Source organism: Rousettus aegyptiacus, unplaced genomic scaffold (assembly GCF_014176215.1).
Source record: "Rousettus aegyptiacus isolate mRouAeg1 unplaced genomic scaffold, mRouAeg1.p scaffold_m13_p_3, whole genome shotgun sequence".
In the NCBI taxonomy this organism is placed as follows: Eukaryota; Metazoa; Chordata; class Mammalia; order Chiroptera; family Pteropodidae; genus Rousettus; species Rousettus aegyptiacus.
Window position 1 is genome coordinate 116,044,684 of NW_023416306.1, and position 16,517 is coordinate 116,061,200.

Sequence of the window (16,517 nt, forward strand, 5' to 3'; positions counted from 1 at the left end):
ATTTGAACCCCTGAACTATGATGAAAACATATAAATGAACGTATGGCTCATATGAAACTGATGAGATCTTCAAACCTTTATGTCCTGACAGCTTGTGGTCATCAGTGACCCTCACATCAAGATTGATCCTGACTACTCAGTGTATGCTAAGGCCAAAGAACAGGGCTTCTTTGTGAAAAATCATGAAGGGGGAGACTTCGAAGGTGTATGCTGGCCTGGTAAGATATTACTTTATACACTTACATTACTCTTGTTCAGTCCAAATTAATGAAGGTTTCATGGCCATAATTCTTATTCCTTGCAGATATCTCTTGCTACATTTTAAGCACCTTTAAGGGAAAGATGGTATTGCCTTCTTTTATATCTTTCATAACACCTGGTACAGTGTACTTGGTATATATTTATCAGTCAATGAGTGAATGAAAAATAAACCAGCAACCCTCAGTGGCATGCCTTTTCTCTAAGCAAATAAAAACGAAAAGCCAGGGAATGAGAAAAGGAGAGGAGGAGAAAGAAAGGAAAAGGATTCTGTAGCTTCTCTATCTTTGATCCTTCTGTGCCCTGTTAGCCCATAATTTTTGACTTTCCAGCCTTTCAGAGTGACCTCAGGTACCTCTGACAATTCTGAATTCTTCATCTCAGAAATTATTTGTTTAGAGCTTTGGTAGAAACTCCTCCAGGACAAAAGGAAATCACCCTTTCATAGCGCTCTATCACAAATCCTTGTACTGTAGAGAAACCCCATGTTTTTTTTCCCTCCTTTTACCACTTATACATCTCTGTTCTCTTTAAGAACAGAGAGGTCACTGCAGGATACTTGCCATCCTTATGTGGGTAGTCTTAGTGACGGACAGGCTCCATCTTGATATTGTTAACTGGCATTCCTCTGGGCCTCTGGAGTTGAAAGATCTAGTGATTATCCCTGGGGGCCAGCACTGCTTTCATTTGCTTCTCGCTAGACCATGCCTCTGTATCAGCTATCTTTTACATTTGATGTAAGGTGCCTATTGATTACCCACCTTACACATATTCTTCCTTATAACACATCTTACCATGAGAACCACTGTTCCTAACAGGCTGTCTACTATTCTGCCTCTACAGGTCTCTCTTCCTACCTGGATTTCACCAATCCGAAGGTCAGAGAGTGGTATTCAGGTCTTTTTGCTTTCTCTGTTTATGAGGTTTGTTTTTATTCATCTGCTCTTTCCTACTTACTTGCAATGATGAAAGAAGGAAAACAAAGTGATTGAGTAGAACTCTGCTTCATTGGGTAGCCTTTGATAAATAATGCTTATATGAAAAGGCAAGGATGGCAACCACATTGCAGACTTCGATGATGCCGGGAGAGAAGTGGCATATGTATTATTAAATGCACAAAAGCTGTGATTTTGACCTCCGTAATATATCAGAGTACTCAATAATAGAAATATAGTTTCAAATCACTGTATAAATTTTTGTATCAAATAGCACTATTTAAAGATAATAATGATATATGTGAAAATATCTTGCAAAATATAACATGTCGTTAAAAGTAAAGCATAATAATAAATCAATTCTTAAAATATTATCAGAACCACAGAGAAAACTGGAGAGGCCAGCCACATCTAGAGAACTATTTTTAACTATTATGGTGATGATGATAAAGATGGCTAATATAAATTGTATTTGCTACATGCCAAGTAGTGTGCATTTCATCTTCGCAATAACCCTTTGAAGTTGAAACTACAATTAACTCTAATCCCACAGATGAGGCCACGTAGGCATAAACAAGTTTAAAAACCTGCTAAGTTTGCCCACCTAGTAAGTGGCAGAACCAAGATTTGAACTCCGGTCTGTTTGTCTCCCAAGCCTGGCTCTTAATCACTAAACTCTAGTTTCTGAACATTATATATTAGAACACAGAAAACAGCTTAGAGCAGGGATGAACAATGCTTGGGCCAAATGCTTTCATTTCCCTAGTGTCTATGACTGCTTTCATACTACCATACCAGAGTCAAGTTATTGAAAAAGAGGCCTTATGGCCCGCAATGTTGAAAATCTGGCCCTTTCCAGAAAAAGTTTGCCAACCTAGTCTTAGAGGGTGCTAAAGATGAATAGTCAACGTAATCAACTATTTGAAAACCATATAGTCTTGTTCATAGAAGTACACGTTTAGAAATCATTGAAGGTAAAAACTCCTCCACGTGTTTGAAAGACTATCATGTGGGAGAGGCAGCAGATATATTTTGTGGTATCCCAAAGGCAAGCTAGGCCCTATGAGAGGATGTTAGCAGGAACAGGACTTTCAGAATAAGCTGCCTGAGGGATTGCCTTTCATTGTAGCCACTGAGTCAAATGCTGAGAGATCAGGGGTTCTATAAAGGGATTGTAACACCATGTTCACTAGAAGACTTAACTGCCCCTTCCCACTCCAAATTGAATAGTTCTCTGTAGAACACAAACTGTAGATCATGCTAACAAACAGGTATCTTAGCTGTCAAATCTCACAGTATTAGAAGGAAGGCAGAACTTTGTCATGTACAACTATAATTGCCCTTCCTTTAATTAAGGATTGTAGCAGACGATAAGAGCCTAATTGTGAACATTCACAACCTTTCCTGTGGGGTTTTTCCAGGTAGAACTTGAAGTGGACTTGCTGGGCAATGTGAATGTCACAGACAATAGAGCACAGTATTCTTTCATTCATCAACAAATACTTACTGAGAACCTTCTTCAGTTCAGGTACTACTCTAAGTATGGAGATTTATCAGTAAATAAAACAGACAAAAGCCCCTGCTCAGTGGAGCTTTTTATTCTAGCAGTGGAGCAGAGGACAGAGCAAAGATAATAAATAATACATTAAAAGGAGTAGGAAAGAGGAATAGGGGCAGCTATCATATTAACATTATCACTGAAGGAGTATTATCTTGACCAAGATTTACTTCCTAGGGATCTACTGACATCCTCTACATATGGAATGACATGAATGAGCCCTCTGTCTTTAAAGGGCCAGAGCTAACCATGCATAAGAATGCTATTCATCATGGCAACTGGGAGCACAGAGAACTTCACAATATCTATGGTTTTTATCAGGTAAGACATTCAAAAAGAAGCCAACTGAATACATGTGCCCTGCCTTTTGGGCTGGGTTGAAAGTCATTTCTTTTGTAACAGTCATATCATACTGTTCATTTCTCTTCATATGTTTTTTCTGACAACTGCAATGAGTCTTATAAGGTTGTATCTAATATATAAGACCTATTATTTCCCCCTTTGCATCTTTGCCTTCTTTAATGAACTTGATGAATTTACAGCTATTGTGAGATTAATGAGAACATAGAAACATCTTCCTTGACAGGAGCCATTAGTAAATGGCATTGGATCTACCTCAAAACTTTCTTTGAAGTAGGACGTATATAAATACATAAACAAAGGCAATTAAAACAAATGTTTTGAAATTTCACAAATGTCTAAATACATCAAGTCTTACATTTATACCAGGGAGTAAGATTTAGAACACATACACAAATTCCATAAGTAGACTTTTTAAATGTAGAAATCCCTCCATAAGCACATAGCCTTCTCAATAGAAAGTGGATGCCAATCACTTCCAAAAGACTTAGCGGTCACGTTTCCTAATTTATACTCAGAGTCCTTTGTTGTTTTCATAATGTAACTGTTTTTATGACCCTCCCACCAACTGATATTTTCCAGTAGGAGCTGCTGGCTAGATATAGCACAGGTTTCAGATAGACTTTGTTTACTTCTCTAACAGCCTCTTGATATAATCACAAACTAATTTAGAGAATTGTTTTATGTCAGTCAATGCCATTCAGTTAACCTCTCTAAAGCTCAGTATTTTCATCAATGAAAACTATTCCAGAGGTTATTGTGTATATGATATGAGAAAATCTTGTAAAATGCCTTCCAATAGTAAGTACCAAATAAATGCTAGCTTATTATTTCATTGCCAATTTAATCAAGGAAAATTTTCCATTTGTTTAATAGGAGAACTTAGGGTAGTTTCATTATATCGTAAAAATGGATTTATTTTAATATTTTCCATTTCACATTCCCACCTACTATTTACTTTTTGTATATTAAATAGTTTATTGGGGTTATCTACACAATGCCCTAATCCAATCACCTGTTTGAAACTTCTACTTTTATTTATTTATTTACTTACTTATTTATTAACTCTTCTACTTTAATTTTGTAGCAAATGGCTACAGCAGAAGGACTGATACAGCGCTCTAAGGGAAAAGAGAGACCCTTTGTTCTTACACGTTCTTTCTTTGCTGGATCACAAAAGTATGGTAAGGAATGGTTGATATGATCAGACTTAAAAACACAAGTTAGCAACTTGTCTTTTTGACCATTTATGGTATGTAGAGCTACTAATGCCTTTATTTTCAGTAGCTGTTAGATTGTAGAGTGATGTGCCCTGAAGTATGCATTTTGTACTATGAGCAGAATAAATCAATTTTAATAAAGTTTAGTTACTTGTTTCCCAATGAAGAAATGACCACTTAGTTTCTGGATGAATGACTTCAGAATATATCATTCTGCTGGGATGATCATCTCTGATCCTGTCCCTGTGATTTATCAAAACCAGGGAAAATATACTTCTAATACTTTCCCTCAACCACCTGTTCCACTTAGCAATATGGCTCAAAATAGACCTGGCTGTTGCTTATGGTCAGTGTCATCTATAACTGGATCCAGTTTACTAGCTAATGCAGATCTAGTTCAACTTAACCTGTGGCAGGAAGGCTATTTTAAGTCCCCTGGCCTTGCATAAATAACTTGTTGCGTAGGCCCTAGTTTGAGGAATCCAGCTTTAACTCTACCATAGACATTACTAGGCCTCCTATTCTACCCCTGAAAACCAGCCCCCGTGATACTCAAAAAAAAGGCCAAAATATTGTCATCTCAGGCAAAGATTCATATACAGAAATTCTCACCACACCATTAGTTTTTGAAACAAAAAAGAAAAATCCAAATATGTAACAATAGGGAGTAGTTATAAAGGTATGGTATATTTATATGATAGACTGTCATAAACCTATTTAAAATAGTAGCCTTAATTGCATGAAAAAATGTTTGTGACATTGTGATAAAAAAAAAGAATACCTAAATGTTTAGGTATTATCCCAGTTTTGTTAAAATGTGTGTGTATGTATGTAGTAATCTAAACCAATAAGTATAGTATCTTGGTGATTATGAGTAATTTTAATTTTCTTCTTTTTATCTATCTATTTTTCAAATTTTCTCCGAGCATCATTTTTAATCACTAAAAAAAAAAAAAGTAGTTTTAATGAAAACATTTATAAACAGCAGTTAAGATAACAGAACATATGCATACTGAGTTATCTTCAATCTCTTAGATATTGGCCCACTGCCTAGTCTTCAGTGCTCTGTGTGAAGCTATCAGCCTTGCTTCACAGAGTAGCAAGTGAGGCATTACAGAGAACACTATTGTGTTAAGTCTCATGCTGAAACCAATAGCCAGAGAGAGCTTCTGACTAAACAACCATATGAGACATGAAAACATTTGCATGTTTACATGAACTTTCTTGATGAGAATGTCATCATATGGATTTAAAAATCTTTATGTAGATATATACATATCTCAATTAAAGTCAAGGAGAAATTATTAGAGTACTTTTTAAAAAGAACAGCCCCTTGAAAGTATTCTTCTTTGCTAGCCATAGGACAGCATAAAATATCTATGGAAGATTAAAACAAAAATAGCTGTCAAAACTATTTTGATAGCAAATAGATAAAAATGCTTCAGGAGTAATCCAGATTTAATAAGATATTTTTTCTTTTATGTATCTTTTTAGTGGTATATAATCTTATCTTCACAAACTTTTTATCAACTATATAGTAAATAAGAGCACTGGCTTTAGAGTCAGACTGCCTGGACTCAAATCCTGCCTCTACCACTTAGTAACTCTATAACTTTGAGTAGATTATGATATCCACTGTTTGTCATATTTCCCTCACCTATAAAATGGAGTTAATAATAGTGTTTACCTGGTAGGGTTGTTGTAATGATAAAGTGGGATAATACAGGCAAAATAGCTCAGTAAGGGCTTGATCAATGTTAACTTGTTATTGCCGTTGTTGTCATGCCTCCCCTGTATTGTCTTACCACTCTTCTCAAATTATAGAGGGATTATTCATGGGCAAGGGAGACTAGGCATTAGCTCAATGGAACAGAAAAGAGAATCCAGAAAGAGTCCAACACATAAGTGATCAGTTAATTTACAACATAGTCACCAGGGCACTTCAGTGGAGAAAGGAGTTTTTAAATAAAGGGTGCTGGAACAATTGGATATCATGTGGGGGGGGGGGGCGGGGAAGAACCTCAACCTTTATCTCACACCATACACCAAAACTAACTCAAAAGTATAAATAAATTATAAAAGCTAAAACAAATAACTTCTAGAAGAAACCATAGGAGAAAATCTATGTGACTTTATGATAGGCAGATTTCATGGATAGAAAACAAAAAGCATGACCATAAAAGAAAAAAAATGATAAATTGGGCTTCACCAAAATTAGAAATGTCTACCCTTTCAAAGATATTGTTAAGAAAATGAAAAGTCAAGCCACAGACTGAAAGAAAATATTTGCAGTATACATATTTATCTGTCAAAGGACTTGTATCTAGAATATATACTTTTATAATTAAATAATAAAGATGTTCTGCTTTAAAAAATAAGCAAATTATTTAAATAGCTTATGAACGAAGACATATGAATGATCAATAAACACATTGAGCATTGAAAAGATGCTCAATAATCACTAGTTATTAGGGCAATATAAATTAAGACAACAGGAGAAGCCACTACACATCCATTAGTGTGACTAGAATTAAAAAAAAACTGACACTACCAAGTGTTGACAAAAGATATAGTTTGGAATTTTCTTAAAGTGTTCAACACAGAACATAGACCTAGCAATTCCACTGCCAGATATTTACCCAAGATAAATGAAAACATATACCACACAAAGATTTGTACACAGACATTTATAGCAGCTTTATCCATAATAGCCAAAATTTGGAAAGAATCCAAACGTCCATTGGTAAATGGATAAACAACTGGTGATATGTCCTTACTACGGAATACTACTCAGCAAATGGAAAGGAGAAATCTACAGTAGAATACTGAGTGAAAAAAACTAGAACACAAGAGCATACATTTTGTTTCCATTTATATGAAAATCTAGAAAAGATGAATTTATTGTCATCGAAATCAAATCAATGGTTGGGTAAAGTGGGAGCAGGGGAGGCTTATGACTCTAAAAGAGCCCAAGTAAACTTTTGTAGTTATGAAAATGTTTTATACCTTGCTTATGATAGTGGTTACATGGTAGTATACACATTTTTTAAAACTCATCAAACTCTTCATTTAAGATAGGTACGTTTATTGTATGTAAATTGTATATCAGTAAAGTTTATTTTCTTAACATTTCTCCTAAAATCATACTTGAGTTAGACTCAAAAATAAGTTCCATTTCAGAATATTTTCACAAAAGCTTTTGTAGATTTTATAAGTTTTTTCATATTAGAAAATTAATATATTTTCATTGAGGAAGACCAGAATTTGTATATTTTTAAGGTAAGAAATAAATATTTTCGTTCCCATACAAGAAAAAGCTAAAGGAGTTCATCACCACCAAACAAATTATTACAAGAAATGTTAAAGGGATTTCTTTAAGAATAAAGAGGCAAAAAGGATTAAAAATGTGAATAATAAAATGGCAATAACTACATATCTATCAACAATTATTTTATTTAAAAAAATTTAGTGTAAGCGGATTAAATGCTCCAGTCAAAAGATATAGGGTGGCTGAATGGGTAAAAAAACAAGACTCTTACATATGCTGCCAACAAAAGACATACACAGACTGAAAGTAAAGGGATGGAAAAAAATATTTCATGAAAATGGAAACAAACAAACAAAAAAGCTGGGATAGCAATACTTATACCAGACAAAATGGACTTTAAAACAAAGGTTATAACAAGAGACAAAGAAGTACCCAGTTATCTCACTTCTGAGTATTTATCTGAAGAAATCCCAAACACTAATTCAAAAATACATATGCATCCATATGAACATTGCAGCATTATTTACAATAGCCAAAATATGGAAGCAATCTAAGTGACCGTCAATAGATGAATAGATAAAGAAAAGGGGTACATGTGTACAATGGAATATTACTCAGCCATAAAAAAAGAATGAAATCTTGCCATCTGCAACAACATGGATGTACCTACAGGTATTGTACTAAGTGAAATAAGTCAGACAGAGTAAGACAAATACCATATGATTTCACTTATATGTGGAATCTAAAAAACAAAATAAACAAAACAAATAATCTCATAGATACGGAGAACATTTTGACAGTGCCAGATGGGAGAGGTGTTGGGGGATAAGTGAAAAGGGGAAAGGGATTAAGAAATATAAACTGGTAGTAACAAAATAGTCATGGGGATGTAAAGTATAGCATAGGGAATATAGTCAGTAATATCGTAATAACTATGGTGTCAAATGAGTGAGTATAAGATTTATCAGGATGATCACTTCATAAATATTTATATATTAGATATATAAATATCTAATCACTATGTTGTATGCCTAAAACTAATATAATATTGTATGTCAACTGTAATTGAAACACGAGAAATTATTTTCAAAAAAGAACAATGTTTTCCTTTATATTAATTTGTCTATTATAAATAAGGAATCTAAATATGAAATTGAGTGCATGGCTGATTTATATTTTGTTTTGTTTTAATACTTTGATACTGGTGACCAAAGGTGCTGTGTGGACAGGTGACAACATGGCAGAATGGAGTTACCTGAAAATTTCTATCCCTATGTTACTCACTCTCAGCATTACTGGGATCTCTTTTTGTGGAGGTAAGATAATATCCTCAGGCTTGAAGTAAGAAAATGAAAAGCAAGGATGCTTTTGTCAAAGCTGGTCACAAATATCTTTTCATTGGCTCTTTTGGGCAGGGATAAACATGGGAAAGAGAAAATGAGGAAAGCAAAGGGGAGTGGATAAGAGGGAAAAGTGAAAGGATAGCTTTAGAGCTGTTTGTATCTTGTCTGAATGGAGGACATAAAATAAAGTCAATGAGCCAGCGTCATTCTCTTATCACTTCTTCCTTAAAGGCTCTTGGTAACTGTTTCTCTTCCTGAAACATACCTTTCCTTCTTGAAAGAAAAATGGGGTAAACTAGAGAATTTAGCAAATCAGAAATCAGCCGTACAGAAATCAGTAGATTTAAAATTCTGTGCCATATTCTACTGTTTAAAAATATATATTTATCTCTTGAGAAAGATAAATTTAATTAAAATAAGATTCTCTACTGCATTGCCTTCCTTGAATCCTAATAATTCTCTACAGATGAGAGATCTCAATATGGAAAGTGTTCATCATGGCTGTACAGTTCCAGCTGCTTGTTTTCTGTAGTACTAGAAGCTACTTAATATCACTTTTTTAATAGATGTATTATTATGACACTGGTCTCATACAATAAATACAAGGAATATGTATCCTGTTTAAGGGCCAAACATGAAATTCTCCTTAAACCTATAATTCCTACTGTTTCTCTTCAGTTATTTCTATAATTTTGATCTTGCTTTAGCTGTTGCTTTCAAAGGAAATCAATTGCCAGTTCTCCACCCCCACCTCACCCCCACCCCCCACCATACCCCTTAACACAGACTTACTGAATCAGGCAGACATTTTGCAATTTCTGGGTTTGGGAATGTACCTGAATGTTGATCTTGCAGTAAAGCCTCTGACCTTTTGACAAGAATAGAATATTCAGAAAGCAAATTGTCAGATCCCTAAACAGGCTGAGTTTTTTACTGCATGTTCCCTAATTTGAGGCCACGGTCATTTTGAGTGCACATACAGCATCTTTCTCCTATCAGTCTTCAAGGCCTTATTTTACCTGTGTACATCATTTGTTAGAAGCCTGGATGCCTCACAAAGCCTTTCTTTAACTAATCAGCTGATGTAGGTGGCTTCATCGGAAATCCAGAGGCAGAGCTGCTTGTGCGTTGGTACCAGGCCGGAGCCTACCAACCCTTCTTTCGTGGCCATTCTACCATGAACACCAAGCGACGGGAACCCTGGCTGTTTGGGGAGGAAAACACCCGGCTCATCAGACAAGCCATCAGAGAACGTTATGCCCTGTTGCCCTATTGGTATTCTCTGTTCTACCGTGCACACGTGACGTCCGAACCCATCATGAGGTAAATAGGCTTCACCAGTCAGAGGCTCCAGCAACCAGTGAGTGTAACCAGTCATTGAGGAATGGAGTCAATCAGCCTATTGAGCACCAACTGTGAGCAGGATGCTAGCAGTTGAAGTCACAGAAGATAACTAGATTCCCTGCTACTTTGTGATTCAAATGTTAATATTTGATATGAAACAGAAATAGAGATTTTTCAAAGAAAAGAGAAGTGACTTTGTAACCGAATTCATTCAGAATTTAGCCTATAAGCATCCTCTCACACTTTATCCTGTCAGTCTTAGGCTCTACCTTACCTTTGGAGCTAAAACATTCCAAGTTTGAGGTGAACATTTTTCCTGGTGAATAGATTATATTGTGATTCTATTTTGATGGCACAATATGAAAAATCAATATTCTAGGTTAGAGAATGATACACACACAGACACACATAGTACACCAAGATTTCTGGATCAGCTGTTCCTAAACCTGGCTCAGATCAGAATCACCTAGGAACTTTTTTTTTAATTAAGTTTATTGGGGTAACATTGGATGATACAATTATATAATTTTCAGGTGTACATTATAATTCGACATCTATATATTCTATTGTGTTTACCACCCAAAGTCCAGTTTCCTCCAGCTACCATATATTTGATCCCCTTTACCTACTTCACCCTCCCCCTACCCCCTATATTTGACCTCCTTTACCCCATCTACTTCCTCTCTCCTTCCCCACCCTCTACCCTCTGGTAACGACTAGTCTATGGTCCATGTCCATGTGTCTCTGTTTGTTTGTTCTGCTCATTTGTTGCTTTTAGGTTTATATCCCACTTATAAATCACATGATACCATGTGATTTTCAACTTTTCTTGTCTGGCTTATTTCACTTAGCATGATTATCTCGAGGTCCATCCAGGTTGTTGCAAGTAGCAGTATTTCATTTCTTCTTATGGCTGAATAATATTCCATTGTATATATGTACCACAACTTCTTTAGCCAGTCATCTATCATAGGACACTTTGGCTGCTTCCATGTCCTGGCCACTGGGAATAATGCTTCTATGAATATCGGTGTGCAGATATCTTTTCGGATATGGGTTTTCAAGTCTTTGGGGTAAATATCCAGTAGAGGGATTGCTGGATCATATGGTAGATCCATTCTTAGTTTTCAAGGGACCTCCATACTGTTTTCCATAGTGGCTGTACCAATTTGCAGTCCCACCAGCAGTGTATGAGAGTTTCTATTTCTCCACATCCTCTCCAACATTTGTTATTACTTGTCCTATTGATTATAGCTGTTCTAACAGGTATGAGATCGTAGCTCATTGTGGTTTTGATTTGCATTTCCCTAATAGCTATTAAAGTTGGGCAACTTTTCTTATATTTGTTAGCCATTTGTATGTCCTCTAGGGAGAAGTGTCTCTTCAAGTTCTCTGCCCATTTTTTGATTGGATCGTTTGTTTTTTTTGTTGTTGTTATTGAGTTGTATGAGTTCTTTGTATATTTTGGATATTTGGCCCTTACCACAGGTGTAGCTTACAGATATATTTTTCCATTCTGATAGTTCTCTCTTTACCTTTTTGACAATTTCTTTTGCTGAGCAGAAGCTTTTTAGTTTGATGTAGTCCTATTCATTTATTTTAGCTTTTACCTCTCTTGATTTTGAGGTCAAACTCATAAAATCCTCTGTAAGTCCAAGGTCTTTGAATTTCTTTCCTATGTTTTCTTCTATGCATTTTATTGTTTCAGGTCTTATATTCAGGTCCTTAATCTATTTTGAGTTAATTTTGGTATGTGGTGATAGACAACAGTCTAGTTTCATCCTTTTGCAGGTCGCTTTCCAGTTTTCCCAGCAGCATTTATTAAAGAATCTTTCCTTTCTCCACTGTATGTTTTGGCTTTTTTGTCAAAAATTATTTGCCCATATAAATATGGGTTTACTTCTGGACTCTCGATTCTGTTTCACTGGTCCATGTGTCTGTTTTTCTGCCAATACCATGCCATTTTGATTACTGTCTCTTTGTAGTATAATTTGAAGTCAGACAGAGTGATGCCTCCATACTCATTCTTTTTTCTCAGGATGGCTTTGGCAATTCTGGGTCTTTTGTGCTTCCATATAAATCTGATGATTTTTGTTCTATTTCTTTAAAAAATGCTAATGGGATTTTGATGAGGATTGCATTAAATCTGTATAATGCTTTAGGTAATATGGTCATTTAACTATGTTAATTCTTCCAATCCAAGAATACAGAATATATTTCCATTTCTTCATATCTTCTTCGATTTCTTTTAATAGGGTCTTGTAGTTTTCATTATATAGATCCTTCACTTGTTTTGTTAAATTGTATTCCTAGGTATTTTATTCTTTTTGTTGCAGTTACAAAAGGAATTATTTTTCCACTTTTTTTCTGATGCTTCATTATAGAGTATAGGAAAGCTATGGATTTTTGAACACTGATTTTGTATCCAGAGACTTTACTGTATTTGCTTATTGTTTCTAGTAGTGTTCTTATGGAGTCTTTAGAGTTTTCTATATAGAGAATCATATCATCTGCAAATAGTGACAGTTTGACTTCTTTGTTTCCTATTTGGATGCCTTTTATATCTTTCTCGTTTCTGATTGCCCTCGCTAGGACCTCCAATGTTATCTTGAATAAGAATGGCAATAGTGGACAGCCTTGCCTTGATCCTGATCTTAAAGGGAAGGTTTTTAGTTTTTCACCATTAGGTATAATGTTGGCTTATCATATATGGCCTTTATTATGTTAAGCTACTTTCCTTCTATACTGATTTTGTTAAGTGTTTTGATCATAAATGGATGCTGTATCTTGTCAAAGGCTTTTTCTGCATCTGTGGATATGATCATATGATTCTTATTTTTTAATTTGTTAATGTGGTGTATCACATTAGTTGATTTGCATATGTTGAACCATCCCTGTACCTCTGGGATGAAGCCCACTTGATCATGTGTATAATCTTTTTAATAAGTTGATGTATTCAGTTCGCTAATATCTTATTTAGGATTTTTGCATCTATGTTTATGAGGGGTATTGGTCTGTAGTTTTCTGTTTTCGTGTTATCTTTACAAGGTTTTGGTATCGGTATTATTGGCCTCATAAAATGAGTTAGGAAGTATTGCCTCCTCTTCGATTTTTTGGAAGAGTTTGAGGAGAATAGGTATTAAATCTTTTTGAATGTTTAGTAGAATTCACTGGTGAAGCCATCTGGTCCTGGACTTTTACTTTTTGGTAGGTTTTTGATGATTGTTTTAATTTCCATACTGCTGATTGGTCTATTTAGATTTTCCAATTCTTCTTGATTTGGTCTCGGAAGGTTGTATTTTTCTAAGTACTGGTTCATTTCTTCTAGGTTATTAAATTTGGTATTATATACTTTTTCACAATATTCTTGTATGAACCTTTGTATTGCTGCGATATCAGTTATAATTTCCCCTCTTTCATCCCTGATTTTATTTGTGTCCTTTCTCTTTTTCCTTTAGTGAGTCTAGCCAGGGGTTTGTCAATTTTATTAACCTTCTCAAAGAACCAGGTCTTTGTTGCATTTATTTTTCTTTTTTTTTTTGTTTTTAATTTCATTTATTTCTGCTCTAATTTTTATTATTTCTTCTGCTGACTTTAGCCTTCATTTGTTCTTCCTTTTCTGTTTTTTTTTTTAAGATGAATTGTTAGGTTGTTTATTTGGGCTTGTTCTTGTTTTTGGAGGTAGGCCTGTAATGATATGAACTTTCCTCTTATGACCACTTTTGCCCTGTCTCAAAAGTTTTGATATGTTTTGCTATCATTATCATTTGTTTCTATGTATCTTTTGATCTCTCTTTTTATTTCTTCTCTGGCCCAGTTATTCTTCAGTAGCAGGTTGTTTAATCTCCATGTATTTGTGGTTCTTCCTGATTTCTTTCTGCAATTGATCTCTAGTTTCAAAGCATTATGATCATAAAATATGGTTGGTATGACTTCAACCCTGTTATATTTGTTGAGGTTATCTCTGTGTCCCAGCAAGTGGTCGATTCTTGAGAATGTTCCATGTGCACTAGAGAAGAATGTATAAGCAGCTGTTTTGGGATGGAAGGATCTGTAAATGTCAGTTATGTGAAGCTGGTCTAATTTGTCATTTAAGGATGTTATTTCCTTATTGATTTTCTCTTTGGATGATCTGTTTATATCCAACAGTGGGATGGATATTTAGGTCCCCTACTACGATAGTATTTTGGTCTGTTTCTCCCTTTAGTTCTGTTAGTAATTGCTTTACATATTTTGGGGCTCCCCAATTGGGAGCATAGATATTAATAAGTGTCATGTCTTCTTGGTGCATGATTCCCTTTATCATTATGAAGTATCCCTCAGTATCTTTCTTTACCTTTTTTATTTTGAAGTCTGTTTCATCTGATATTAGTACCGCTACTCCTGCTTTTCTTTGAATGCCATTTGCTTGAAATGTCATTTCCACCCTTTCACTTTGAGTCTGTATTTGTCTTTGGAGCTGAGATGTGTCTCCTGGAGACAGCATGTGGTTGGGTTTTGTTTTTTGATTCATTCTGCAATGCTGTGCCTTTTTATTGGTGAGTTCAATCCATTTACATTTAGGGTGATTTTCCTTGGTGATTCTAGACATCAGCGAGCTTTGGAGACCACCGCTTTGTTACCATTCTCTAGGAAAGGGAATATATTATTACAAAGGCTAATGAATAAACTAAAAATAACTTTCTCTTATTAAAATATCTTTTCCTAATGAAATTGAAAAAATAATTAGAACCATTAAGTTAATATTCACATACATAGATATTGAAAGTTTTATTATTTTATAAGCCCAAATCCATCCTAGTTATGTACAACGATAACAATAAAACAAAAAACAAAAACGACACAACAGTTTCTCAACCCTCCAAAAATGTTGCCACCTTAAAAACAAGAAAAACCAGTTATTTTCATTTAAATAGGTTATGATTAAGAATTCATGAAGGGCAGTGACAGCATGAAAACATGACACATTTTGTATCATAAAATATAGTTTTACAAACATTTAGTTTGTTTTATACAAAACATTTTAGGCATTTGGACTCGCACAAAGCTCTGATTCTACCTGTCAGTAATATTTAGTGTTCAACGATCAGAAGGAAAAATTGCAGATAATAGAATTCTCAGTCTTTCATTGATAATTGGTAGTTCTTTCACATATGAAAAATACAAGTAATCATAGCAATTGCTCATAAAATCTTGAATCACATGAAAAGAGTCTTGGCTCTTTGGCTTTTTCCAATTTCCTTTGAATGGTTATAAAACTGAAAATATAAGTAATTGAATTGTAATCAAACATCTAATGATGTTGAAGTTAAGATTTTTTTTTTTTCTTTTCTGAGGCCTCTGTGGGTAGAGTTCCCTGATGAATTAGAGACTTTTGGTGTAGAAGATGAATATATGCTGGGTGAGCATTTCTTGATTAATTATAGTTGTGATAAATGCTGCAATTATGTTCTTGTTATTACATTTTCTAGTGTAAGAACACTAAAAAATTTCTAATCTTAAGAAAGCAAAAATAAAATAAATTTTATCACCAAGATTTTTAGTGTATTAGTGGGATCATAGCTCTATTCTTTTGTCATGTAGCACTTCTCATAATATGGTAACTTCAAATAAATTCATTCTATTTGTGGATACCATTGGGATTTTTGTTCTGGGTTTATTACTAAGCCTGTGATACCACTACAGGGTAGAGAAATAGAGAAAAGTAGACCAAATGTTGTAGTAAAAACTCAAAAGAGCTTATTTCATATGCAAAATAGGATTGGGGGGTTCGAGGTTGGGAGGGCTCTTCTTTGACAAGGGTTAACCACAAAATCCAGAACATGGAAGTTTATCATCTTGGGAATAGGGCTCAAGAAGCCAGGCTTGTCAGAAAGTTACCCAAAAGCTGGAACTCTAGAGAATGGAAACTCAAAAATGTAAAATACCTAGCTCTTTAGATCTTTGTTCATTTAGTTCTCAGTTTAAATAGCTACTTCCTTAGAGAAAATTTTCCTGACCAAAATGCTTTCCAGTACCTAATTCCACCTACTTTAGTCAAAGTCAGTCTTTCCTTTTACATAACTTTCATTTCATTTTATATTTTCGCCTTTTAGGCATTTGTCTTAACTCTAATTAATTTGTAATTACTTATTTAATATCTTTCTTCACTGAGTGTAAACTCTGTGAGGGCAGAGATCTTGTCTGTCTTATTTGCCACTGTATCCCCAGAACTTAATTTAGTACAGTGCC

General features: G+C 34.7%; 1 protein-coding gene across 11 annotated transcripts in view; it reads left to right on the forward strand.

Moving 5' to 3' along the window:
- The window catches only part of GANC (glucosidase alpha, neutral C), a 61,345-nt gene that overhangs the window by 27,981 nt on the left and 16,847 nt on the right, over window positions 1–16,517 (forward strand). For 9 of the 11 annotated variants that reach the window (XM_016144904.2, XM_016144901.2, XM_016144909.2 and 6 more), the window contains 7 exons: window positions 92–218; window positions 1,102–1,181; window positions 2,929–3,072; window positions 4,199–4,295; window positions 8,814–8,915; window positions 10,022–10,265; window positions 15,623–15,687. In XM_016144904.2, coding sequence (XP_016000390.2) covers window positions 92–218; window positions 1,102–1,181; window positions 2,929–3,072; window positions 4,199–4,295; window positions 8,814–8,915; window positions 10,022–10,265; window positions 15,623–15,687 — 859 coding nt within the window. Of the gene's footprint in view, window positions 1–91; window positions 219–1,101; window positions 1,182–2,614; window positions 2,722–2,928; window positions 3,073–4,198; window positions 4,296–8,813; window positions 8,916–10,021; window positions 10,266–15,622; window positions 15,688–16,517 lie in introns of those variants that run through there. The other 2 variants (XM_016144903.2, XR_004956191.1) reach the window with 2 other exon arrangements.